This window comes from Pyrus communis, chromosome 6 (assembly GCF_963583255.1).
Source record: "Pyrus communis chromosome 6, drPyrComm1.1, whole genome shotgun sequence".
NCBI lineage: Eukaryota > Viridiplantae > Streptophyta > Magnoliopsida > Rosales > Rosaceae > Pyrus > Pyrus communis.
The window spans coordinates 18,841,298-18,868,373 of NC_084808.1; the positions used below are offsets into that span (position 1 = coordinate 18,841,298).

Consider the following 27,076-nt stretch of genomic DNA (forward strand, 5'->3'; position numbering starts at 1 on the left):
CACATGAGCGGCAACCATGGCATCCATTGGATGGTCACAATGTGATTTTCTATTGCTTGAGGGCCAGGTCAAGCGATCATCCGTATCTCTCTATGTGTCTACTAAAGAAAATCGAACTAGAGTTTAAAGTGACAAGAGTACTCTTCTGATTGCCCAACTCATTTGTGATTGTAGTCTTATAGATTAATTAGTCACCAAGTTTTAAAATGTCTATTTGACTAAACGAAAATACTAAGATATTATTAAATGAGAAATTAAAAAATATTGGTCAACCAAAACGAGCTAACTAGTAAAGTGGCAGTTAGGTGTTTTGCTTCACATAGGCCCCAATGTGGCCTAACCTCTATTAAGTTCCAAACCAAACGAACCATAACGACATGGTCCCTTCTCGCTTTCTTATATATTCCTATTTTTCATTTTATAAGCCGAGAGAAAAAAATTAAACTTGAGGCTTTGGACTTAAAATTAAATAATTGTTTTCATTTGAATGATATATAATATTTTTAATTTGGATATATGTCCATTTAGAAGTTACATTTCCTCACATTGAAGAAGTATTGTGCTTTACAAAAAAAAAAAAAATTTCTTAACTTAATTTCCTTTTTTTTTTTAATACAAAATTTCTTTGAAATGTATCAAATAATTCAAAATACGATAACAATATAATAACATTCCTTTGAAAAACCAAACAGAAGAATAACTTGAAAGGAAAAAATTGGAAAATGACGATAACTTTTATATAATCATTCAAAATTGATTAAACTACTTGTTAAAAGAGGAAATATAAAATAGAACATTAAAAATAAGCTGGTTGGGATGAGACAAATTATAGCACGCGACACACATGATTACATATACTGATGATATACAATGCATATCCGTAATATATATGCGTAATGAACAAAGGTGAGTAGACAAATAAACAAATAAAAAAGGGTAAGGTGTAATGTATCCCACAAGGTGCATGGACATAACTTGTACATTGCTAAATGATCATGCTATAGGGGAAGACTCCCTCACCTAGTGTAAAAATCAAATATAAATCGTGTAAATAAACAAGTTATGTATCATATGATGTGATAAAGGACCGATTAAACTTTCAAAAAATTCAAAATTGCTTTCATTTTAAAAATATATATTCAAAGCATATCTACATCATTTAAAGAGATACATATTTAAAAAAGTATGTTAACAATACGCTCCGAAACACCGGTCAAGAGGCTAGTTGTGCAGTAATTCATCTACTTGGGTTGGTGGCTAATTTTCCTTAACTATGATTAGTACAAAAATGAAAATTCATCAAACCTTGGGTTTTTTTGTTTTTTTTTTTTTTTTTCTTTCTTTTTTTATCGTTGAAAACATTGGTTAATTGGTCTGGTCATGACAAAAAATAATAAATAAATAAATAAATAAATAAATAAAAGAAATTTACCGCAACGAAACTTTTGAGAGAGACGGACGTTCAAAGCTCTCTTATTTCTCTTTAAGCTAATAATTAAAATAAGAAGAAAAAAAAAAAAAGCAACTATGAATTCTCTTTGTGATTCTATGGTGTTCTGAGACTGGTTTCTACCTTTGATTGCTCGAACAATTAGCTCAAATCGGGTGCGTCTCGATCGTACATGTCTTCTGATTAATCACCTCAAATTCTTGTATTTGTATTGGGGATCTTTAACTTTCATGAACACCAGATTCTGCATTTTATTTTTTGCTCTGATTCTTCTATTTTGATCTAATTTTCCTGATTTTATTTTTGAGATTTGTATGGAATTTCTCATTGATAGATCATAATTTTCATCTAAATTCAACTGGGTTTCTTGCAAACGGATTGATTGTTCAGTTTTTTCTTCTGGGTAGTCTTTTTTTTTTTTTTTCTCTCTGATTGATGTGTTCTTGTTGATTTTGGTTCTGGGATGTTAAAAATCGTTAATTTTAATACTGGGATTTAGCTTTTAGTAATCTGGGTTTATTTGGGTTGTTTAGATTGATCAGTTGGTGATGTTGTGAGCTGAATTTTTATATTGATGGCAGCTACGAATGTTGATTTCAGTAGTTTGTTGTTTGATGGATTTTTTATGGAATTGATGAATTTGGTGTTTTGGTATTGCTTTAAGAACTGATAGATAGAACTGGATGCGTAAATGTATTGAGATTAGATTGTTTTGTGCAGCTGAAATGGCATCAATGGTGGCCAAGGGCAGTAGTAGTTGCACCACCCAAGTCTCTTCCTCAATAGCTGTTCAAGAAAAGGGAAGTAGGAATAAGAGGAAGTTCCGGGCTGATCCGCCTTTAGGTGACCCGAATAAAATTATTCCTTTATCTCAGACTGAATGCACAAGCTATGAGTTTTCAGCTGAAAAATTCGAAATCAGACAGAGTCATGGACAAATTGGTGTCTGTGACCTGTGCAGTGTTAATCAAGACCATTCTGATGGGTTGAAATTCGACCTTGGATTGTCTAGTGCTGTTGTACCATCCGAGGGTAGCCCAAGCCGGCCCAGAGAGGAACTAGAGGCAGATGAGTTTCAGGATGCCGATTGGAGTGACCTCACAGAAACCCAACTTGAAGAGCTTGTTCTAAGCAATTTGGACATGATTTTCAAAAGTGCAATAAAAAAGATTGTTGCTTGCGGTTACACTGAAGAAGTTGCTGCGAAGGCTGTTTTGCGGTCTGGTCTTTGTTATGGGTGTAAAGACACCGTGTCTAATATAGTGGATAATACTTTAGTTTATCTAAGAAGTGGCCAAGAAATTGATCCTTCGAGGGATCACTGTTTTGAAGATCTACAGCAGCTGGAGAAGTACATATTGGCAGAACTGGTTTGTGTGCTTAGAGAGGTTAGGCCTTTTTTCAGCACTGGTGATGCAATGTGGTGCTTGTTGATTTGTGACATGAATGTCTCTCATGCTTGTGCAATGGATGGTGATCCCTTGAATAGTTTCATTAGTGATGGAGCTTCAAATGGAAGTTCCTCCGTCCCGAATCAACCCCAGTCAAAAACAGAAACCAAAAGTTCGGAATTGAATCTTCTGAATCCTGCCAAGCCAGTTCCTTCAGTTCCTGGTTCTCATAGTTCACAGTCTGAGACACCTACGATTGCAGGTGGGGTTTCAAACATGGCTAAACTGAAAAATTCCCTTGTTCGTAGTGGATCGTTGTCTGAGAAAGAGGGTGCACAGTCCACATCTGAGAATGGGGATAAATCTTTTGGTGCATCTGGAACATTTCAATCTCCTGTGGTAGAGGAAAAGCTTTTAAGTAGTCGAAAGGTTCATTCTGTTACCACCAAGAGAGAATACATGCTTCGGCACAAGTCACTACACTTGGAAAAAAGTTACCGGACTTATGGATGTAAAGGGTCTTCAAGAACAGGGAAGCTGAGTGGTTTGGGTGGTTTAATCTTGGATAAGAAACTAAAATCTGTGTCAGACTCTACCGCTGTTAATTTGAAGAATGCTTCCTTGAAGATAAGCAAGGCTATGGGAGTTGATGTGCCTCAAGAAAGTGGAAACAATAATCTTTCTGCCAATGCCGGGCCGTCTTCCCCTAGAGCATTTAACCTGGATGTTGAAAATACTGCTTCTGTTTTGCCTAAGAACAGTGTCCCGTCCATGTTACCTGCTGTTTGTGAAACGGCATTACCTGCTGTCGGTACTTCAACTGCATTACCTTCTGTCAATACTTCAACGGCATTACCTGTAGTCAATACTGCAGCTGCATTACCTTCAGCAAATACTACGCCTGCATTATCAGTTGCTGATACTGAGCTTTCCCTTTCTCTGCATCCAAAAAGCATTTCCAATCCAGTTCCTATTAGCTGTCACTCTGATGCAACTAATTCTGTTTTTGCTGGGATACCGTATGATAAATCCTTGGGGCAGTGGGTCCCCCGGGACAAGAAAGATGAAATGATTTTAAAGTTGGTTCCGAGGGCACGGGACTTGCAAAATCAGCTCCAAGAGTGGACAGAGTGGGCAAATCAGAAGGTTATGCAGGCTGCGCGTAGATTGAGCAAGGACAAGGCTGAACTTAAGTCATTGAGGCAAGAGAAAGAAGAAGTTGAGCGGCTGAAGAAAGAGAAGCAAACGCTGGAAGAAAACACCATGAAGAAGCTTTCTGAGATGGAAAATGCTCTCTGCAAGGCTAGTAGCCAGGTTGAACGGGCAAATTCTTCCGTCCGGAGGCTTGAGGTGGAGAATGCTGCCTTGAGGCAGGATATGGAGGCTGCTAAAGTACGTGCTGCAGAGTCTGCTGCAAGCTGTCAGGAGGTATCTAAAAGGGAGAAGAAGACACTGATGAAGTTTCAGTCATGGGAGAAGCAGAAAACCATGTTCAGTGAAGAACTTGCGACTGAAAAACGCAAGTTAAAACAGCTGCTACAGGAACTAGAACAAGCAAAAGATCTCCAGGAACAATTGGAGGTACATTATAAATACTTGATTTCCAAGTACTCCAAATTGGCAATTCATGCATGTGAAATTGTGAATTTATTTGGTTTGAGGTATTTACACGTCTTATAACATGCTACTTCTTTGGGATGACAGATTATGAAATCGTTTGGAATATAAGTGGTACTTGTGCATGTTTTGTAATGAAGATGGTTTAGTCTTGTCATTTGCTTGCTATATATTTGCTCTCTCATTTTGGAGTTTATATTATCTTATATTAGCACACATGCATGTACATGTGCAAACACACATTTTGTAACTTGAAAATCAGTCTCACATTGGAAGATATAAATTAGACGAGGGGATTGATGGACCGATGGTGTGAACTTTGAGAAACGGCATGTAACGGTGTTGTACAGCTCATTTTGATGAAAACTTGAAAATGTTGTGTTGTTGGTTTTACTCTATTTTCTTTCTGAATAGGTTTAATTCTGAGCTTCGTCTCACAAAGGTCAAGTATGTCGCAGGCTAGATGGCAACAGGAAGAAAAATCAAAGGCAGAAGTACTTGAGCAGGTCAGTTCGATAAAAAAAGAATGGGAACAGATAGAGGCTTCAACAAAATCCAAGGAGGATATGATTAAACTGAAAGCAGAAAACAATCTGCAGAAGTACAAAGATGATATTCAGAAACTCGAAAAAGAAATCTCTCAATTGAGACACAAGAGTGATTCTTCAAAAATTGCTGCACTGCGGAGGGGCATTGATGGGAGCTACGCCAGCAAAGTAACAGACATCGAAAATGGCCTGGATCACAAGGGGTCCCGGATGCCATACATCTCGGAAGTAGTGAAGGATATTCAAGACTACTCTGAGACAGGAGGGGTGAAACGTGAACGGGAGTGTGTGATGTGCCTCTCTGAGGAGATGTCCGTTGTCTTCCTCCCGTGTGCCCATCAAGTGGTTTGTAGAACATGCAATGAGCTCCACGAGAAACAGGGCATGAAGGATTGCCCGTCTTGTAGGAGCGCGATACAGTGGCGAATTTCTGTACGTTATGCTCGTTCTTAAAAAAGTCCATAGAATCTGAGTGGAGTGTCCTGAATAAAGATTTGTGGGACTCATATAAACTGAATAAATGCGTTTGGATCACTCCGTCGAGGAGTTTTTGACAGTTAAAAGTTGCCTTGTATTCTGAGGTTTGATCATCTGGGAGGTTTGATCCTCTGCGTGGTTTGATAAGTTTTCATATCATTGTACTAATTTGAAATTTATAGAGGGCTATGAGTTGTTAGCTCTAAATTTTGTTCCCACATTGTGAATAAGTTTTAAATCATTCAAAAAACAAACGTTATGAAACCCAAAAAGAGCGTTGGTAACTGTAGTTACATTTACAAAAACTTGAGATATTATTGCGGAAAGTGATTTTTGCACACCTTTGACCTTTTGTGCGTTTATGCTTTAATTCTCGTTTCATTTTATTCAATTTAACGTCTACTAGAAAAAGAGGGAAGCGCATGAAACACTAACCATTCTTTTTGAGAGTCATAGGGTTGAATCCAAACACGACATAACTATAAATAGGTCGGCAGACCAAAAACATGAACACAACACTTGGCAGACAAAGAACATGAACACGACACGACCCATTCACATAGATTCTTACACTTGCTATATCATGAAGCAAGCATGCCTCTTTTTTCTATTTTGTTTTTCTTTGTAATTTTAATCATCAAGATTTTAAATTGGGAGGAGAGTGTCATGTATCTGAGAATAAGGTCCTAAAAACCGTTAGGCGCTAGTTGGGCGGTAGGTAGGAGCTTAGCGCCTAGCTGTCTAGGCAGGGCTTAGGCAGTTTTTCTAATTTTAATTATGTTTATTATAAATGTCCTCTTATACTTAAAAAAAATACATAAGTGTATTGAATACATAAATAGCAAAATAAAATTACATATAAATTATAAAGTATTTGAACATATTAAAAACATGGGGAACAAGCATATAATGAGTGTTCATCTATGTCACATCCCAACCAGGGTCCCCACCACATCCCCGGCTTGACTCTGTCGTAGCATGATATTGTCCACTTTGGGCCCCGACCACACCCTCACGGTTTTGTTTCTGGGAACTCACACATAACTTCCCAGTGGATCATCCATCATGAGATTGCTTTTGCGCGCTACTCGCTTAACTTCGGAGTTCCTATGGAACCCGAAGCCAATGAGCTCCCAAAATGCCTCATGCTAGTAGATATGGTAATATACATATAAGGCTTATATGATCCACCCCTTAGGGGCCCAACGTCTTCGTCGGCACACTTCCGAGCCGTGCACGATGTGGGATGTTACAATCCACCCCCTTAGGGGCCGGAAGACGTCCTCGTCGGCACACTTCCGGCCAGGGATTGGCTTTGATACCAAATTTTCACATCCCGACCCGGGCCCCCACCACTTCCTGGGCTCGACTCCGTCATAGCACAATATTGTCCGTTTTGGGCCTCGACCACACCCTCACGGTTTTGTTTTTGGGAACTCACACGAGAACTTCCCCATGGATCACCCATCATGGGATTGCTCTCGCACGTTACTCGCTTAACTTCGGAGTTCCTACGGAATCTGAAGCCAATGAGCTCCCAAAAAGCCTCGTGCTAGGTAGAGATGAGAATATACATATAAGGCTTATAGGATCCACTCTCCTGGGCGATGTAGGGTGTTACAATCTAAGTATTCAATAAGCCTCTTACAATTTATTAAGAAAGTATAATGCAAAATAAATGTTATCTATTTTATGTTTAAGTGAGAGTCGTGACTTAGGCGCGTGCCTAAGCAGGTCTGAAGGGATTAAATGGGCTAGGCGGGCGCTAAATAAGTCTCAACATCATTTTTAAATTTTTAAGGGGGGGGGGGGGTTTTGATACAAATGCCTAGGTTTTAAAATTTTGAAATTAAACATTTATGCCTTTTAGAGTTTAGATTAAACATCTTCCTACAATTTAGGTGCTAAATGGATTAGAAGTAGCCTTTTTTATAATTTAAATTATCCAACTTGCCATTATATAAATGTACCTTTTAATTCCTAGATAATACATCAAAACTCCTAAAATCTTGTTGATAAATATTGTAGAATTTAATTCCAATAAAAAGTCTTTCAAAATACACATAAATGCGACTTGCCATTATATTTAATATACCTCTTAATTTTCTTAGATAATATCTCAAAACTCCTTAGATCTTGTAGATAAATATTGTAGTATTCAATTTTAATAAAAAGTCTTTCAAATTACATATGAAACGTTGATTTCTTCTTGGTACATATTTGATACGTTACTTAATATATCTTCTTGGTTCATATATGGTATGTTTGTTTTATTTTTTGTATGTATTTGGTACGTTTATATTTATTAAAAAAAAAACATATTTGGTACATATTTTTCCTCTTGATTAAACATATATTTCTCCTTGTTACATATTTGATACATTACTTTATATATCTTCTTGGTACATATTTGGTACGTTCATATTTTTTCTGTATGTATTTGGTACATTTATATATTATTTTGGTACGTTTATATTTATTTAAAAAAACATATTTGGCACATTACTTTATATATCTTCTTGGCACGTATTCGGTACGTTTAAATATATTATCTGAACATACTAACCTCAAAGCCTCTGAAAATAGAGAATACGTCTAATTATCTCACATGATATCAATATAAAATAGTGAAAACAACCACTAATTGAAATGGATAAGTCCATTCAAAATTTAAAATTGAGGATCATAGAATTTTAACATGGGAGAAGAAACCATACGACTCAAACGTGGAAGAAGAAACTTGCTTCCTAAAAAAAAGGTCACGTACAGAAATATATCAACCTAAAGGGATATTTATGGAATTTAATAATTAACATTTTAAATTAAAAAAACATAATAATTACATGTAATCTAAATAAATATAAAAATGTTGACATGGTTATTGTTTAAGCGTTCTAATCAAATTTCAAAATAGAACCAATGTTTAATTTAAAGAGTATTAGAAAAATGCAGGAGATTTTAGTTTTCCCAATTTTAAAATGCTTAAAGATTACTTAAGGCAATGACCAATTGCTTAGCATCAAATTTTTTATTTGATAAAAAAAAAAAAAAAAGAGAATGTTTTTAGCAATGTGTGAGGATAATAAAAGAGAGAGCAGGATTCCATGGTGACGATTGTCCACCAGCGAACCACGTGGCATGAGTTCTATAGATTCAGGTTTTCTCCGGAGGCAGGGGGAGGGGACGGGCCCCACCGTAACGACCATTTTTGGTCAAAATTATATTGTAAGTTTTGAAATTGTAACAGCCTTGGATTCGAGTTTGCCAAAGTCTTCATCTGAGCGTCAACCATAGTAACTGACTTTTACCTCCTTTTTTTATTTTTTCCTAATCAACATGAAATACCTAAAACACCCTCATATTTCTTCCTCTTCAAGATATGGTATCGAGAAGTGTGCAAATCGGATGAAATGAAAAAAATCAACGGACAAAAATTAACAAGGGATGTGTGGATAGCACACCCCTTCATTTTATTTTTTTAGGCAGCATCATTGTATTATTTATTTATTTTAAATATAAAAAGTCTGTCAGCAGCTAATCTCCCTTCTAATGAAGTTTCTGTACCACATAAGATAATATCATACTTTGGTGTTCAGGTCAAATGATACATTTTTATTTAAAATTTTATTATTATTAAGGAGAAGGAGATGATATGAAATAATTACAATAATTTAAATGACGAAGAGTTTTGAACTTAAGACTCATGATATCCGTTTTCAACTAATCATAAACTAAAAAAAAGCTCTTCATATTACTTTTTACAACAATATGATTGGTAGTCGATTATGTTCCAAATTTTTATTGGCGCATGAATTGTGAATGGGCAGTTTAAAAGCTGAGTTAGCGCTAAAATTTGGTCCACTCATGTCACTGCATCACACCGGTTACAGACAAAACAAGGACAAAACAACCGCCATTTTTGCTTCTCTGAACAAGCTCTACACCTCAATATCTCTTTGCAACTTTTGCAAATAGAAACTGACCTCTTCTGATCAGAAAAGCACTTCTATCTTCAGCAGGTATGTGTATGTGCATATTTGATCAAATGATTTCGGGTTCTGTTTCACTCTTTAATCCTTAACAAATTATTTCTGCAAGCTGTTATCGGCACTCTAAAGTTTCCACCGATCATGGATTGAGACAAGTGCTAATACAAGAGACGGAGGAGTGCATGATGACTATTTTTGCATTGCTAATAACAATTCATGTTCGAATTTTTTGAAGATTAATTTTTATTGCTGGGAAGTAAACTAGTACTGATCAGTTACAGATTTTAGTATGATCTATATCCATTGGTTATATTTACTTGGGTTTCTCAAGCAGAGAGAGTATAAAAATGTCATCCACTCTGAAAGGCATGCTCATAAGGACACCACCTGAGGTTTATAGGCAGAGATTGTTGAAGGGAAAATATGTGGATCAATTTGATCTTGTTAGAGAAAACCCTTCCTTCCATGGCCTCAACTCGTTGGGTCGAGTTGGCCTCAAGCGCTGTCACCGGCAGCAGATGCAAATTGTAAACGGGATAATGAACCCAAACCCGAAGAAGAATGAGCCAGGACACATCGAAGCAAAAGCTGTTCTGTCCCCAGTTGCAGATAAGACTGCACCAACAACCAGAAAGGTACATATATTGCATCCTTTTATTCAAAAGATGAAAATACTGCGTCGGATTATTCTAATCCTTGCAAGATCTTGGATCTCTTCATCCCTTGCTAATTAGTTTTCAGTCGGATGATTTAGTTTTGACTTGGTGTTAGAATAGTTTGTGACGTTAGAAATTGTAAAGTCCCGCGTCGAAACCTGACAAAATTAAAATAGAGCTTATATTAAGTGGTTTCATTCAACTTTCACTAATAATTTCATCGAGGTCTTTTGTATAAAACCTCACAATATTCGGATTGCACTCTAAACTCATAACAATATCATGATCAATTTGACTGGCAATCTGAACAATCAATTTGACTGGCAATCTGAACTATGTACAAGCATTTTGTTCGTGGTGCCTGAAAGGTTTCTGTTTTGTTTCTACAGCGAGTATTTACATTTGGAAAAGGAAAGAGTGAAGGCAACAGGGCAATGAAGTCATTGGTAAGTTTTACTTCACTTTCGACATGCTACCAGTACGAGAAATGAAAATTCTAGCATTTTAGTTTGGCCGATTTTGGATAAGGAGTTTTACTTATATCTCAATCGACCAGAAATTTGTGCTACATAACGGAATTGTTCACTTTGTAATTGTCCATTGATCTACATGTCCGATTTAGTCTTAAAAATTGTTCAATTTGTACTTGTCCATTGATCTACATGTTCGATTTAGTCATAGAATCTGAATGCTTGTTCATCATGCCCATGCATTGTAGTTGGGAGGGAAAGGTGCAAACCTGGCAGAAATGGCTAGCATTGGACTATCCGTCCCACCTGGACTTACTATTTCAACAGAAGCATGCCAAGAGTATCAGCTGAATGGCAAAGATTTACCACAAGGTTTGTGGGAGGAGATACTAGAGGGCTTGGAGAGTGTGCAGGAGGACATGGGTGCTATTCTCGGTGACCCTTCCAAGCCTCTCCTCCTCTCCGTTCGCTCTGGTGCTGCGGTAAGAGTTCTTTCAGTTGCAACAACAGCCGTAGTGGCATTAGCTCACAAGGGCACATATGGAGAACACTAATGTAATTTTAACAATGACACATTCACTACAATCTGTTTAATAAGAATTAGTTCATGTCTTGCACCAACTGATTTTCACTCTATATACCTAGATTTCCATGCCTGGCATGATGGACACTGTCCTCAACCTTGGACTCAATGACAATGTGGTTGCTGGTTTGGCCGCGAAAAGTGGAGAGTGCTTTGCTTATGACTCATACAGGCGTTTTCTAGACATGTTTGGAAATGTTGTAAGTGCTTTTATTGATGCATTTCATAATGTTCATGTGTCTAAATTATGATTGTTTTTTTTTTTTTTCCCTTTCAATTTTAGCATAATAAACTAAAGCTCATCTTTTCTGTTTCGAGATGTATTCTGAATTCACCCGTTTTACGTTTGAAGGTTATGGGAATTCCACACTCATCATTTGAGGAGCAGTTGGAAAAACTGAAAGGTACAAAAGGAGTTGAGCTTGACACAGAGCTAACAGCCTCTGATCTTAAAGAGCTAGTAGAACAATACAAAAATGTCTATCTCGAAACCACCGGTGAAAAGTTCCCTTCAGGTACAAAGTAAAACGCCGTCAACTTCCTCATATTTTCCACTTTACCCGTAGCACAACTCTGTATGTTTATATGTCCTTGTCCGCTTGTATATCTGCAGATCCAAAACAACAGCTTCTCTTGGCTGTTAAAGCAGTTTTTGATTCTTGGGACAGCCAAAGAGCCAATAAATATCGGAGCATCAATCAGATAACGGGTTTGAAGGGAACCGCGGTTAATATTCAATGCATGGTTTTCGGGAACATGGGAAATACTTCTGGCACAGGTGTTCTGTTCACTAGGAATCCAAGCACCGGTGAAAGGAAGCTTTATGGAGAATTTTTAATCAGTGCTCAGGTTTTTGATACCACTATACCAAAGTTCTCTTACTAAGTCGATATAGTAGAGACTATTTTTCTTATAGTTTTGTGAGAGTAACTTAATAATGGAATTGAATAGGGAGAAGATGTAGTTGCCGGCATTAGGACACCAGAAGACTTGGATACTATGAAAAATTGTATGCCAGGAGCTTACAAGGAGCTTGTAGAGAACTGTGAAATTCTAGAAAAACATTACAAAGATATGATGGTATGAGTAGTCATTTTTATAGATGATCTTCCTATCAGTATTACATTCACATTTTTCGGTTTGGGGAACACATGTTTTTGTAGAACTAAAACATGGGGTACATTTACAGGATATCGAGTTCACAGTCCAAGAAAATAGGTTGTGGATGTTACAATGTCGCAGTGGAAAGCGTACTGGTAAAGGTGCAGTGAAGATAGCCGTAGACATGGTGAATGAAGGGCTTGTGGATAAGCGCACTGCAATCAAGATGGTTGAACCACAGCACCTTGACCAACTTCTTCACCCACAGGTCAATTTGTAGTTTGTAATGTGGCCTTAATATTGACAGGCCCGACATGCATATACGTTTATCAATGTATCCATGTATGAAGACATTCAGGACTTATGACTTCCTTTTGTATAATTTTGTCTGGTCAGTTTGAGAATCCAACTGCTTACAAAGACAAAGTGATCGCCACTGGATTGCCTGCATCTCCAGGAGCAGCTGTAGGGACAGTCGTGTTCAGTGCTGAGGATGCCGAAACATGGCATGCACAAGGAAAGAGTGTCATCTTGGTGAAAATTTATCCATGTTCATCTTATTCACTGTTAACTTTTTTCTGTTTCCGACACAATTCGATAACTGAATTGTACATATAACTTTAGGTAAGGACTGAAACTAGCCCCGAAGATGTTGGGGGTATGCATGCAGCTGCAGGGATCTTGACAGCTAGAGGAGGCATGACATCTCATGCAGCTGTTGTAGCCCGTGGGTGGGGCAAATGTTGTGTTTCTGGCTGCTCTGATATCCGAGTAAATGACGCTGAGAAGGTGGTTTCCACTGTTTTCTCTATATAAACATGATCTGTTGTAGTTAAGTCCACAGAGAAAATGGCATAATTTGGTTTGTTTGTTGATGATACAGCTGGTTGTGATCGGGGATACAGTGGTCGAGGAAGGAGAATGGCTCTCACTCAATGGTTCCACTGGGGAAGTCATATTAGGAAAAGAGCCCCTTTCTCCTCCGGCTTTAAGTGGAGATTTGGAAACCTTCATGTCTTGGGCTGATAAAGTCAGGCGTCTCAAGGTACCATATTTTTTGTGCATTGTGGTTTTCATTGTTACCACTAGTAATTACTCAGTAAAAATTGTGTGGTAATGCTGTAACAGGTTATGGCAAACGCGGACACACCTGAAGATGCGCTAACAGCAAGAAATAACGGTGCGGAAGGGATTGGACTTTGCAGGACAGAGCACATGGTAACTAATTTTAGTTACTTAAAAGTGTTTGGCTGGATATCCGTAATGTTATATGGTCTGCTGCAAGTTCTTTCAACGTTGTAGTTTTGATTCCTTGTTATTTCGTGTTAACAAATCATGTCAGGTTATAGAGCTCTTCTGATTTTGTCACGTTTTTATCTTTCAGTTCTTTGCTTCGGATGATAGAATAAAGGCGGTAAGAAAAATGATCATGGCAGCTACAACTGAAGAGAGGAAGGCGGCACTGGACCTCTTACTACCGTATCAAAGATTTGATTTTGAAGGAATTTTCCGGGCAATGGACGGTATTTTTCACAAATGTTGATTAAAATCTTTGAAATTTGCTTGTATTTTTACCTCATGGACCAACTATAAAACAAAATTCCCAAGGATTGTTAGGCTCTAAGGCTATATGTTTTAAATTCCTTAGATTCTTAATTGTAGCTTATTTATCACATAATTTATCAAATTTCAGGTCTTCCAGTAACAATCCGCCTGTTAGACCCTCCACTTCATGAATTTCTTCCAGAAGGTGACTTAGAACAGATTGTCAGCGAACTAACTGCAGAGACTGGCATGACTGAGGATGAAGTTTTCTCAAGAATTGAGAAATTATCAGAAGTAAACCCCATGCTTGGTTTCCGCGGCTGCAGGTTTGGTGGCTCTTCAATCTTCACATTAGTTCTCCAGTCTAAAGATATACTCAAATTTGTTCACAGAAAAAAAAAAAAAAATCTACTCAAATTTAAATATGTTCAGATAAAAGTTCTTGATGAGCTTCATTCACTTTGTTAATTAGCTTCATATGCATCATTACTTGTTTTATCCATTTCAGTTTATTTTCACTCACAAAACATGTTTACCTATCACTTTGAATTCGTTATAAACATAGTCCGGAAATATGGCACAATTTTGACATTTCAGTGTCAGATTTTTCCGTTGCTGGAAGGCTAATATGCTTAATGTCATAAACTTTGAGTGAAGAAGTTCATAGGTGCACAAATATGATCTCTTTGTTATTGATGAAAGGTTTGTTTTGATGTTTCAAAAGGCTCGGGATATCATACCCAGAACTCAGCGAAATGCAGGCACGTGCAATCTTTCAAGCTGCAGTCTCAATGAGCAACCAGGGTGTCAAAGTTTTCCCTGAGATAATGGTTCCCCTTGTCGGAACACCTCAGGCACGATCCTGCAATTCTTGTTCCTCCTTTTCTCGTTTCTCGTTATTTACTTATGATACTAGATTCATAATTCATTCGTATGAATTTGTGAGAAATTGTGAAGCGATGGAAAATCAATCCTCAACGAAAATTTTCCTTTCAGGAACTAGGACATCAAATGAGGCTCATTCAGAGTGTCGCGGGAAAAGTGTTCTTCGAGATGGATACCACCTTGAGTTATAAGGTTGGGACTATGATTGAGATCCCTAGAGCTGCCCTGGTTGCAGATGAGGTAAGGCTAAATTGATAGGCTGACTTCATTATTTTCAACACATTATTCATCATCATTTTTTATTTTATCAACGATGATAGATTGCGAAGGAAGCTGAGTTCTTTTCTTTCGGGACCAATGATCTCACACAAATGACATTTGGCTACAGTAGAGATGATGTGGGCAAGTTTTTACCTATCTACCTAGCGAAGGGCCTTCTTCAAAGTGATCCATTTGAGGTTTGTCACATTTTATGCAAGTCCGCGCAGGCTTGTTGCAGTTGGGTTTTTCACCAGAATCATCTGGATAACAGAATGAAAAAGAATTTCGACTCTAATAGTCAAAATGCACTGCTTTCAGGTCCTTGATCAAGGAGGTGTTGGGCAGCTCATCAAGATGGCCACTGAAAAGGGTCGCGCAGCTAGGCCTAGCTTAAAGGTAACTGGAAATGCGTAGATTTGGAACATACTATAACAAATTGGGATGTCAATTTATATCGATGGTGTGTCATACAGTCACAAGATTTTATTTTTTATTTTTTTTTCTGTTCTTCTCTGATATTTTCGCTCGGTGATTATAAACTAACAGGTTGGAATATGCGGAGAGCATGGTGGGGAGCCTTCTTCTGTTGCATTTTTCGCGGAGGCCGGATTAGACTATGTTTCGTGTTCTCCGTTCAGGTTCGTTTTCTTTTTATCTTTCCTATTTAAGTTGCCTGGACTAATTTTATAACCAGATCAAATTCCTGATCGTAAATTCTTGTACAGGGTACCTATTGCTAGGCTAGCAGCAGCTCAAGTAGCTGTCTGAGAAAGATTGCATAACCGGCGACTCTGCACTTGTAAATATCTGCAGTTTATTTGTTGTTCATACAAATCCTCTATCATTATGTAGAAACCAAAATATAGGGGAAAATAACATATGTAATATACGTATACGTATATATTTTTTTTTCATATTACTTTACAAAAACAGGAAGAAAACTAAATTAGGGAATGTGGATAATTCTTCGGCTTCGATGTTTTGGGAATAAATTCTGTGTAATATTAAACAGGGTATGACTTGGTGTAAATGTACAAGTTGCATGGGTAAAATGCTATTTAACTGCCTAAACTATTACCCCAGTTGAAATTGACATTCTAAATTATTTTTTTTGGTAAATTAACCCTGTGAACTATTTAAAATCAGCCAATTAACCTCTTGCCGTTAGGTTCCGTCCACCATCTGTCATTACACATTATTTTGTGTTCCTATGTCATAAATTTATTAGTGGTTATAGTTGACAAGTAAGAATTGATGATGGAAAGATTAAATGCCCTTGAATTTGACGAAATAATTAATGGATGGAATCTACTGATAAGGGGTTAATTGGCTAATTTTTCAGCTGGGGTAATAGTTTAAGAGGTCAAATAGCAGTTTACCCAAGTTGCATTCCTGTGTTTGGATTGATCATATAGAGCAATCTACAGACGCTTAAAACTCAAGCATTGCTGCAGACTTAAACATCTCCCTAGAGGGCATGCAAGAAATTCGAACAGATCAAACTTGAGCCAGAAGCAATATCTTCAGTAAATTAAAATAAACTTGGTGCAGAGAGGAGGACAATGGTGGTAATTATATGACATGTTTGTTAGAAGGCCTCCTACACCACCAAAATTTGAAGCGCTTATAAGCAGAAAGCACTTCCTATAGAAGCAGATTGAAAGGACAAAAGGGGGAAACTAGGATTTTGATCATAATTTAGCTTGTCATTAAGCATTCTGAATTCACATTGACAGAGTGGTGCTTATCAAGGTTTTTATGTGTCTGCATTAGCTTGTCAGCAACCAATAGAAATTTCAAAATTTATCCTCTTAGCTTTAGCTTGTCATCAAATTATGTTTTTCCAATTTTAATTTTTCTTCACTTCTTATTTTTAATGTTCATGTCTGCTAAGAATATGAAGTTCCACGCCAAGCCTTTCAGCTAAGAATGCAATTCATAGTACATTTCCATCCACAGCTTCGGTTTCACTCCTCTAATCATATGTTTAATATATAAGGGCCGGTGGTTTGAACTTGGAACTTCTTCCAACTTAAAAGTTTAGTAATTTACGCAAATTCAACTAATAAGATAGTTTGCGTCAGAAATAACGGATGATGATTCGAACTTGGAACTGCTAAGAAAGTAATAAATTAACAACACAAAAAAAAAACGATTATTTCTAAAATCAGCAAAAGTGTAAAATGGAGGGTAGAGTGCTATGCGGTGGTGCCCAACAACATAGCTAAGAGGCACAACGTGGGCAGGCTCGCCTGAAGTGCCACCTCCTTCAGCGCTCGGAGCTCATTTTGATCAGCCACCGAGACTTCAACGCCTTGGGCAGCCATGACTCCATCTCACACACACCTCGGCTTTTGCCACTTCTACTGCCTCCAAGACACTCGCCTCTTCCTCAAGGTGCTCCTCCTCCCTTCCATTCTTTGTCTAAATGCCATGTTCTTGAACAATGTCTAACACTCTTCCTCGAGCTTGTAGACCTGGCAGGCTTGCAGCATGTACGGGGAACCGGGGGGGGGAGGAGCCAGCGTCACCGTAACTCCTCTTTGGTCAGAAATTATATCACGGGAGTCTGCCAATTCTATAACCGGACATCGTCAACAATAATAACACCTTTTTTCATTTAAAAAAAAAAAAAGAATCTAATATTATAAAATAAAAAATAACAAAAATACTCATATCCAAACGATAAGGACTGGTTTAATCAACTTGACTCTAGATCTCCATTTTCGTCTCATCGTGAACTAAAAAAGCTCTTAATGCAGTTTCCAAACATTTAGGGTATTGAATGAAAAAAAAAAAAAAAAAAAAAAAACTAATTACAATAGTCAGCACATGTGAACATACCATTAGTAAGCAAAATTTTTAAAAACTATCCTTGTCATCTAACTTTGTTTGTGTACTTATAATTCTCTTCAATTCTTATTGTAGTATTCATGTGTGCTGAGAATATGAAGTTCTTGAATCATTTGTCATCTTCCAACTTTAATAATAATGCACAAATCAAACTAATGAGTTATTTTGTGTCAAAATCACAATTATAAGCATCAAAGTATATGGAGTAATCTAAATTAGTATTACACTCATAGTTTCCCTTTTTTAATAAAAAAAAAGTAGGGTTTAGGGTTAGGGTTTTAGGTGAAATTACAGAAGAAAGAAACAATAAACAAGAAATGCGATTATTTCTAAAATGAGGTGGTTATTGACTAGGTTTTGTTGGTGGCAACTGATGGCTCGTTTAGATGTGTTTTTAAAATGACTGAAAGCGCTTTTAGAGAAAATATTTTTTAATTTCAAAAGTTAAAGTTCAGCACCATGCTTCTTCCAGGAAGTATTTAAGTGTTTTTCCATAATTTATTTGTATTTTTTTATTTATTAATGATTTGTTCCAAAAATATTTTCATCAAAAACACTTATAATCATTTTAAAAGTATATCCAAACGTATTTGAGCCTCCTGAATTGAAATCATCGAAAGGGGGAAATAGAGGTAGGGTGCTATTTGCTGGTCACATGGCGTACCGTTGGTATTCTCGCACGGATAACCACCGTATTCGGTATCTCGAAGCCGATTTCTGGTCGGCTGCCTTTTTGGTCAGAAATTATATCATAATACAGATTTGGACTCGCTAGTTTGCCAAGTCATCATCAGACACTGTCAACCCTAATAACAACTTTTTTTCCAAAGGTATTAATATTATATAAAAAATGTTACTCATTATCCAGACGATAAGAGCTGATTTAGTAAACTTGACTGTGCCCGGATCTAGATCTTCGTTTTCAACTCATCACGAACTAAAAAAGCTCTGAATATTATTTTTTACAACAAAACAATTAATAGCTGATAATGTTTGATTTTTTACATGTCATCACCTACGCCTCGTGGTTGTGGCTTTAAAAGGAGTTAACGCTATAATTCATCACACCCTATTACAGTCGCAAGCAAAGCAGGAGTTGTAGCTCAGGTTCTCTTTACAACTTCTGCAGGAAGTTCTCCACTCTTCTCCTGATCCGATCTTCATCAAGTACGTATATGTGCATATTCATTCGAATGAAACTGGATTCTGTTTCACTCTTTTGATGCAAAACAAATTCTTTTTCAAAGATGTTATCGGCACTCCAAAACAGTCAATCATGCACTCGTCCATAATGAATTTTACCTGGGTGGAGGAGTGCAAGACAAATAATTTGCAGTGTTTATAACAATTCTCTTTTTTTAATCCATCATCATGATTCTATTAAGATTTCAAAACAATTCTCTGTGCGGGAGCTGATCGGCCCTCCAAAATAATCCATCATGCATTTCTCCCTAATGACAAGTATCAAGGCCGCATGAGTGCATGATGACTGTGTTGCAGTGGTTATAACAATTCCATTTTCAATCCAATTAGTATGATTTCAATTAAAACTATTTTATATTGCTTAGGAGTTGACTAGTACTCATCAATTAAACATTGTTGTATGATTAGTATACATTGGTAATATTTACTTCGGTTTTTCAAGCAGGGAGAGATTGGAAAAATGCCTTCCACTGTGAAAGTAAACGGGACCACGAACCCAAACCTGAAGAAGTATGAGCCAGCACAAAGTCAATCAAACTCCGTTCTGTCCCCAGTTGCTGATCAAGGTGCACCAGCAATCAAAAAGGTACTTACATTGTATCCTTCTGTTGAAAATATAAAAATCCCGCCTCAGATTATTCTAATCCTTGGGACATCTCGGGCCTCTCCATCCGTTCATAAATAGTTTTGAGTCGGATTCTTTAGTTTTAACTTGGTATTAGAGTGATAATTGGTGACATATATGTTGACGATTATAAAGTCTCAAATCGGAAACCTGAAAAAAAAAAATGTAAATAGAGCTTATATTGAGCGGTTCTATTACTAATTATCATGATCATTTTGATTAGTTTTGAACTATGTACAAGCATTTTGTTCAAGCTGCCTCAGTAGTTCCTAAAAGACTTCTCTTTTGTTTCCACAGCGAGTATTTAATTTCGGAAAAGGAAAGAGTGAAGGCAACAAGGGAATGAAGTCATTGGTAAGTTTTACTTTACTTTCGACATGCTATCAGTACGAGAAATAGAAATGCTAGCATTTTGTATGCCCCGATTTGCAAGAGGAGTTTTACTTTTATCTCAGTCGAACAAATGTCTATGCTACGTAACTGAATTCTGTATTCATCATGCTGATGCATTGTAGTTGGGAGGAAAAGGTGCAAACCTGGCAGAAATGGCTAGCATTGGGCTATCCGTCCCACCTGGACTTACTATATCAGCAGAAGCATGCCAAGATTATCAGCTCAACGGCAAAGACTTACCACAAGGTTTGTGGAAGGAGATATTAGAGGGCTTGGAGAGTGTGGAAAAGGACATTGGTGCTATTCTTGGCGATTCTTCCAAGCCTCTTCTTGTCTCTGTACGCTCTGGTGCCGCGGTAAGATTTTTTTCTTCTAATTACAGCCTTTATGGCTTCTGTAGTTATTTTAGCAATGGCACAATGGACTACAGTCTGTTTAACAATAATTAGTTTATGTCGTGCACAAACTGATTTTCGCACTATGTACCTAGGTTTCCATGCCTGGCATGATGGACACTGTCCTCAACCTTGGACTCAATGACAAGGTGGTTGCTGGTTTGGCCGCAAAAAGCGGAGAGCGCTTTGCTTATGACTCGTACAGACGTTTCCTAGACATGTTTGGAGATGTTGTAAGTGGTTTTATTGATGCATTTTGCAATGTTCATATGTGAAAATTTATGATGTTTTTCTCAAGATGTATTCTAAATTCACCCATTTTACTTTTGAAGGTTATGGGAATTCCACACTCATCATTTGAGGAGAAATTGGAAAAACTAAAAGGTAAAAAAGGAGTTAAGCTTGATACAAAGCTAACAGCTTCTGATCTTAAAGAGCTGGTAGAACAATACAAAAATGTTTATCTCGAAAAAACGGGTGAAAAGTTCCCTTCAGGTACAAATTAAACCGCTGACAACTTCATATTTCCCACTTTTTCGTAGCGCAACTCTGTATGTTTACATGTCCTTGTCCCCATGCATATCTGCAGATCCAAAACAACAGCTTCTCTTGGCTGTTAAAGCAGTTTTTGATTCTTGGGACAGCCAAAGGGCCATTAAATACCGGAGCATCAATCAGATAACTGGTTTGAAGGGAACTGCGGTTAACATTCAATGCATGGTTTTCGGGAACATGGGAAATACTTCAGGGACTGGTGTTCTGTTCACTAGGAATCCAAGCACCGGTGAAAGGAAGCTTTATGGCGAGTTCCTAGTCAATGCTCAGGTTTTTGATACCACTCTATATATCGAACTTCTCTTTCCAAGTCGACAGTAGTATAGACTGTTTTTGGTTAGGGTTATACGAGTAGCTCAAAAATTGGAATTGCATAGGGAGAAGATGTAGTTGCCGGGATCAGGACACCAGAAGACGTGGATGCTATGAAAAATTGCATGCCCGAAGCTTACAAGGAGCTTGTGGAGAATTGCGAAATTCTGGAAAAACATTACAAAGATATGATGGTAAGAGTTTTCATTTCCACATATGACACTCCTATCTGTATTACATTCACATCTTTTAGTTTATCGGAACATATGGTTTTATTTAAGCATGGGCAACATTTGCAGGACATTGAGTTCACAGTCCAAGAAAATAGGTTGTGGATGTTGCAATGCCGCGTTGGAAAGCGTACTGGTAAAGGAGCGATTAAGATAGCTGTAGACATGGCTAACGAAGGGCTTGTTGATAAGCACACTGCAATCAAGATGGTGGAACCACAGCACCTTGACCAACTTCTTCACCCACAGGTATTTATGCTGATTTCTAAGTTCACAAATCATAAGCCGATTTGTATAATGTACCCATGGATTTATGACTTCCTCGTCTATAATTTTTTTCTGATTAGTTTGAAAATCCAACCGCTTACAAAGACAAAGTGATCGCCACTGGGTTACCTGCATCTCCAGGAGCAGCAGTAGGACAAGTCGTGTTCACTGCAGAAGATGCTGAATCATGGCATGCACAAGGAAAAAAAGTCATCCTGGTAAGCTAAATGTTCATCTTTTTCTTCCGGAAGATGTTGAGCCATGGCCCTGGTTCATCATTGAGAATTGTTGTTGTGCATAATTATAGGTAAGGACAGAAACTAGCCCCGAAGATGTTGGGGGTATGCATGCTGCTGCCGGAATCTTGACAGCTAGAGGTGGAATGACATCTCATGCAGCTGTTGTAGCCCGTGGGTGGGGTAAATGTTGTGTTTCTGGCTGTGCTGACATCCGAGTAAATGACAGTGAGAAGGTGGTTATAACAATTTCCTTTGTAAACAATTTATTTTTTTTCTGTGAAGTATCAAGACATGGCATAAATGAGGGTTGTTCATTGATTCTACAGCTGGTTTTGGTCGGGAAAACGGTGGTCAATGAAGGAGAATGGCTTTCACTCAATGGATCCACTGGTGAAGTCATATTGGGAAAACAGCCACTTGCTCCTCCAGCTTTGAGTGGCGATTTGGAAACCTTTATGTCTTGGGCTGATAAAGTCAGGCGTCTCAAGGTGACCTATTGTCTTCCGTTTTTCCTTTTCACTGGTACGAGTACTGGTTTCTCTAACAATGTTCATGGTAATGTTGCAACAGGTGATGGCAAATGCTGACACGCCTGAAGATGCGATAACAGCAAGAAATAATGGTGCACAAGGGATTGGACTTTGCAGGACAGAACACATGGTAATTATTTGTTGTTGCTAAAATGTATGGCTGGTTAACAAATAATGTCAGGTTGTAGATCTCTTTTGATATTTCTCATGTTTTTTATGTTTCAGTTCTTTGCTTCGGATGATAGAATAAAGGCGGTAAGAAAAATGATCATGGCAGCTACACTTGAACAAAGGAAGGCAGCATTGGACCTCTTACTACCGTATCAGAGATCCGACTTTGAAGGAATTTTCCGTGCAATGGATGGTATTTTTCGCAAATCTGATTTAAGATTTGGTAATATTTTGCTTTAACTTGTAGTTTTAGTAGCTTATTTATCACATGATTTATGAAATTTCAGGTCTTCCGGTAACAATCCGCCTGTTAGACCCTCCACTTCACGAATTTCTTCCAGAAGGTAACTTGGAACAGATTGTCGGCCAACTAACTACACAGACTGGCATGACCGAGGATGAAGTTTTCTCGAGGGTTGAGAAATTATCAGAAGTAAACCCCATGCTTGGTTTCCGCGGCTGCAGGTTTGGTGGCTCTTCATTCTTAACATGGGCTCTCCAATCTAAAGATTTACTCGAATTTTAATTGTTGCGGAAAACATTCTTTAACTGATGAACTTCATTCACTTTAGAAACTTCACATGCATCATAAAACTAGTTACCTATGAATTTGGATCCATGTTATTTGGAACTATGACAAAAGTTTCATATTTCAGTGTCACATGTTTTCACTGCGTGAATGCTTCTATGCATAAATTAGTTGATAAACTTCAAATGAAGAGCTTGTAATGTGTCAACAGGCTAGGGATATCATACCCAGAGCTCACGGAAATGCAGGCGCGTGCAATCTTTCAAGCTGCTGTCACAATGAGCAACCAAGGTGTCAAAGTTTTCCCCGAGATAATGGTTCCCCTTGTCGGAATACCTCAGGCATGATCCTGCATTATTGTTCCTCACCTTCATTATCTATTTACGATACTGGATTCATAATTTTTTTTTTTTTTTTTTTTTTTTTTTGTTTTGGTAAAACATGCTGGATTCATAATCCATTCATACCATTTGTGAGAAATGCAAAGTGATGAGATTTCATTATGAATCAAATTTTTGCCTTTCAGGAACTGGGACATCAAGTGAGTCTCATTCGCAGTGTCGCAGTGAAAGTGTTCTCTGAGATGGGTACCACCGTGGCCTATAAAGTTGGAACTATGATCGAGATCCCTAGAGCTGCTCTGGTTGCAGATGAGGTAAGACTAAATTGATAGGCTGACATTGTTATTTCAATGTAGATTAAAAATTATTCATTTTCTGCTGAATAGTATCATATTTTTCTTTGATCTACGATGGTAGATTGCGAAGGAAGCTGAGTTCTTCTCCTTCGGGACCAATGATCTCACACAAATGACATTTGGGTACAGTAGAGATGATGTGGGCAAGTTTCTACCTATTTACCTCTCCAAAGGCCTTCTTCAAAACGATCCCTTCCAGGTTAGTCACATATTATGCAAGTCCATGCAGGCTTCATTGCAGATAGGATAGCTAGGTTTTCCAGAATCCTCCTATAAGGGAGCGAAAAATAATTCAAACCAATTTCTTGACTATAGGTACTTGATCAAAGAGGTGTCGGGCAGCTCATTAAGATGGCCACGGAAAAGGGTCGCGCAGCTAGGCCTAGCTTAAAGGTAACCAGCAATGAAACGATATTAAGCATTCTTTCACAGACTAGATGTCGATGATTCAACATATTATGTTGCTCCATTCTTCTTGTGATGGTGATACTATTGGACGGTGATTATGAATAAACAGGTTGGAGTATGTGGAGAGCATGGTGGAGACCCTTCTTCTGTTGCATTTTTCGCAGAGGCCGGACTAGACTATGTTTCGTGTTCTCCATTCAGGTCTTCTTTTTCTTTCATCTATCTAGTTAAGTTTAATAGACTACTTCTATAACCAGATCAAATCTCTGATACAAATTCTTTGACAGGGTACCTATTGCTAGGCTAGCAGCAGCTCAAGTAGCTCTCTAAGAAAGATTTCATAACCGAGGACTCTGCGCTTGTAAATAAATACAGTTTACCAGTTTTCCGTTCAAGTCCCTTAACATTAGAATCCAAATAAAGGGGAATTATGTAGTTTTTTTTCATGTTATTTTTCAAGAACTGGTGAAAATAAAGTAGGCAATGTGTGTAATTCTTCAGCTTCGATCTTTGAAATAAATCATTGTAATATTACTACAGCTTGTGAATTTTGGTACAAGTTGCATTGCATACCTCTCTTTGTGCTGATCACATGATATGTATATAACATCGGATCCTTCAAACAATTACATATTTCTATGTATATTTAGTAAACTACTACAAGTATAATATGTATAAAGTACATACGATGATCACTCCACGAAGTATTCAAAAAACAAACCCCCACCGCACCACACAAACCCCCCCCCCCCCCCAAAAAAAAAAAAAAGAAATCTCCTGAGCTGATGCCTTTATCACTTTGTCACTAGATGATGCAGAGTTCTGCATTTCTAAATTTCTGGCCTAGTGAACTTGCAACACATTTCTTTAGGTAGAGATTTCAAATTTTCACAAGCTACAATCTCCAGGAGCTCAAGAGAAGTGAGGCTACACATCCTGTTATCAGGCAAAGACACGAGATCATTGCAGGATTTGATTCTCAGATACTTCAACCTAGCAAGGGAGGAGGAGGAGGAGGAGGAGGAAGAAGCTGTTGAACTTTCAGAAGCTGCTTTTGCTACTTTCACCATTGACTTGAGGAGCTTGTCAGTGATATGGATCATAATCAGTTCTTCAACTTGTGGAAGCATTGGCATGGACAGCAAACTGAGGGTGTCCATTATTGTTGATTTGGTGAGGGAAGGAAATGATAGCAACTGCTGATTCGCCTCGCTTCTTGTTCCATTGTCGTCGTTTTTTACTATCAGTGCCTGCTGCTCAAGAGTGGCAAGTCATAAAGTACAAGCTCTTTCAAGAAGGGAAAAAACAATGCTTCTCTTTTCCCATCAATGAAACTAGAAGTGGAAGAACATTTGGTGCCGTTGTTGGTGTGCTCAACGCAACTTAAAGGAGTATAGTTTGAGAAACTTAAGGTAGTTGATCAAATGGCGGAAGATGTTGACTTCTTCTCCAAACCTCAATGGTGATTTCAACTAGACTTGGCAGAGACATTGCAGTGTTGGTCATCAACCAGTCGGGGAATTTAACGCCCAAGACTCAACTATGTTCAGCACCTTCAAATTCTGATGGGATCGGAGGCCTTCCTGTTAGACCAAGTCGCATTTAGTTCAGATACAAACTCAAAGAGTTTGTTGTGTTAATCTTCCTGCATTACCCGAGAAGAAGTTTCCTGCATTACACAAGGCACAGTAGGAGAACCATTGTTTCGAATAAACTGGCATGTGGTCATAGCTTAGCTTTAGCTTCAGTATTGCTAAAATGTCATTCTCCTCGTTCGGAAACTCCCAAATTTCATTATTTTGAATCGCCAACCATTCACTTTCGCTAGTTTTGTATCTCATCAAGCTTCCCAGAGTCCTTATTGCAAGAGGAACGCCTTGGCAGTTGGCACTGGTTTGCAATTCTTCTTCCAATTGGCACCACATCGGGTTCTCCTCCTCCCTCGTCTAATTGCCATTTTCTTGAACAATGTCCAACACTCTTCCTTTCGTAGACCTTGCAGCACGTACGGTGAATCTATATCCATAACCGAGGTAACCTTGGTGCTACGAGTTGTTACCGGAGATCCTACTTTCCCATCCGATTTCTTTCGAAGCAGAATCTGCAATTCCTCCATAACCATTTTTTTCTGCGGCCATTTCGAAGATGAGAAAATTCGGCTCTTGTAATTCATCTGCAGTGCCAGTACTCAAAATCATCCAAGCAACTGATCGTACATTGAAGTTTCCTAAGCCCACACCCACGTCTTAAGCTCAAAATAGCTTACTACCCTCCCGTCATTGTGAAATTGTATGAACTCACGCCTTTTGTCTCTTTGGATGATGTCTAATCCATTAAATTGATGAGCTTTTTAGCCAATGTGGTGCAAATATGGCTTACACGTTACCTTGTATAACAGCCTCAGACTCACCATATTCTAAATCAATCAGACAAAGTGCACAAATTGATACAATTTCAATACCTTAGCGTCAAATAAGAGAAAATAAAAATTCGCAAACAATTAAGCAAGTGAACAACAATCTAAATTCTACTCTATCAAAAAACAAAAATAATCTAAATTATTATTTAAAAAAATTGTAAACAACAATCTAAGTTATGATTTTCAAACAATCAAAATCAAAATTTCCTTGAAAAAAAATTAGGGTTTAAACACAATTAAATATAAATAAACAAAAATCTAGAGAATTGTTATTAAT

General features: G+C 37.7%; 3 protein-coding genes across 4 annotated transcripts; all 3 read left to right on the top strand.

Annotated features, from left to right (window-relative positions):
- The first annotated feature begins 1,495 nt into the window (after positions 1-1,495).
- Positions 1,496-5,569, top strand: LOC137737075 (putative E3 ubiquitin-protein ligase RF298). 2 transcript variants are annotated; one of them, XM_068476432.1, is made up of 3 exons: positions 1,496-1,605; positions 2,171-4,422; positions 4,917-5,569. In XM_068476432.1, exons 2-3 carry the CDS (start codon positions 2,176-2,178, stop codon positions 5,457-5,459), a joined length of 2,790 nt encoding a protein of 929 aa, XP_068332533.1. In that variant the 5' UTR covers positions 1,496-1,605; positions 2,171-2,175; the 3' UTR covers positions 5,460-5,569. The 2 variants fall into 2 exon arrangements, with proteins under 2 accessions (XP_068332533.1, XP_068332534.1); XM_068476433.1 differs by having other exon boundaries at positions 4,873-5,010.
- Positions 5,570-9,789: 4,220 nt separating this feature from the next.
- On the top strand, positions 9,790-15,741 carry LOC137737905 (pyruvate, phosphate dikinase, chloroplastic-like). The gene is made up of 20 exons (XM_068477485.1): positions 9,790-10,107; positions 10,518-10,574; positions 10,847-11,080; positions 11,244-11,381; positions 11,534-11,696; positions 11,795-12,030; positions 12,133-12,261; positions 12,371-12,550; positions 12,679-12,816; positions 12,907-13,071; positions 13,166-13,327; positions 13,411-13,500; positions 13,667-13,805; positions 13,976-14,153; positions 14,552-14,681; positions 14,824-14,952; positions 15,033-15,170; positions 15,292-15,369; positions 15,520-15,611; positions 15,699-15,741. Exons 1-20 carry the CDS (start codon positions 9,820-9,822, stop codon positions 15,739-15,741), a joined length of 2,907 nt encoding a protein of 968 aa, XP_068333586.1. The 5' UTR covers positions 9,790-9,819.
- A 3,748-nt stretch (positions 15,742-19,489) lies between these two features.
- LOC137737946 (pyruvate, phosphate dikinase, chloroplastic-like) lies at positions 19,490-24,710 on the top strand. Its single transcript, XM_068477534.1, has 20 exons — positions 19,490-19,615; positions 19,952-20,008; positions 20,170-20,403; positions 20,538-20,675; positions 20,775-20,937; positions 21,032-21,267; positions 21,375-21,503; positions 21,609-21,788; positions 21,887-22,024; positions 22,114-22,278; positions 22,372-22,533; positions 22,616-22,705; positions 22,801-22,939; positions 23,034-23,211; positions 23,487-23,616; positions 23,802-23,930; positions 24,034-24,171; positions 24,288-24,365; positions 24,490-24,581; positions 24,668-24,710. Exons 1-20 carry the CDS (start codon positions 19,490-19,492, stop codon positions 24,708-24,710), a joined length of 2,745 nt encoding a protein of 914 aa, XP_068333635.1.
- The last annotated feature ends 2,366 nt before the right edge of the window (positions 24,711-27,076 follow it).

Bases quoted from the DNA above. Each gene is read 5' to 3' on its own strand.
- LOC137737075 (XM_068476432.1), top strand. From the start codon at position 2,176: ATGGCATCAATGGTGGCCAAGGGCAGTAGTAGTTGCACCACCCAAGTC. The intron at 4,423-4,916 runs GTACATTATAAA...AGTATGTCGCAG, and splicing joins ATCTCCAGGAACAATTGGAG to GCTAGATGGCAACAGGAAGA.
- LOC137737905 (XM_068477485.1), top strand. From the start codon at position 9,820: ATGTCATCCACTCTGAAAGGCATGCTCATAAGGACACCACCTGAGGTT. The intron at 11,081-11,243 runs GTAAGAGTTCTT...CTATATACCTAG, and splicing joins CCGTTCGCTCTGGTGCTGCG to ATTTCCATGCCTGGCATGAT. The intron at 14,154-14,551 runs GTTTGGTGGCTC...ATGTTTCAAAAG, and splicing joins CTTGGTTTCCGCGGCTGCAG to GCTCGGGATATCATACCCAG.
- LOC137737946 (XM_068477534.1), top strand. From the start codon at position 19,490: ATGCCTTCCACTGTGAAAGTAAACGGGACCACGAACCCAAACCTGAAG. The intron at 20,676-20,774 runs GTAAGTGGTTTT...TTACTTTTGAAG, and splicing joins TAGACATGTTTGGAGATGTT to GTTATGGGAATTCCACACTC. The intron at 24,582-24,667 runs GTCTTCTTTTTC...ATTCTTTGACAG, and splicing joins GTTTCGTGTTCTCCATTCAG to GGTACCTATTGCTAGGCTAG.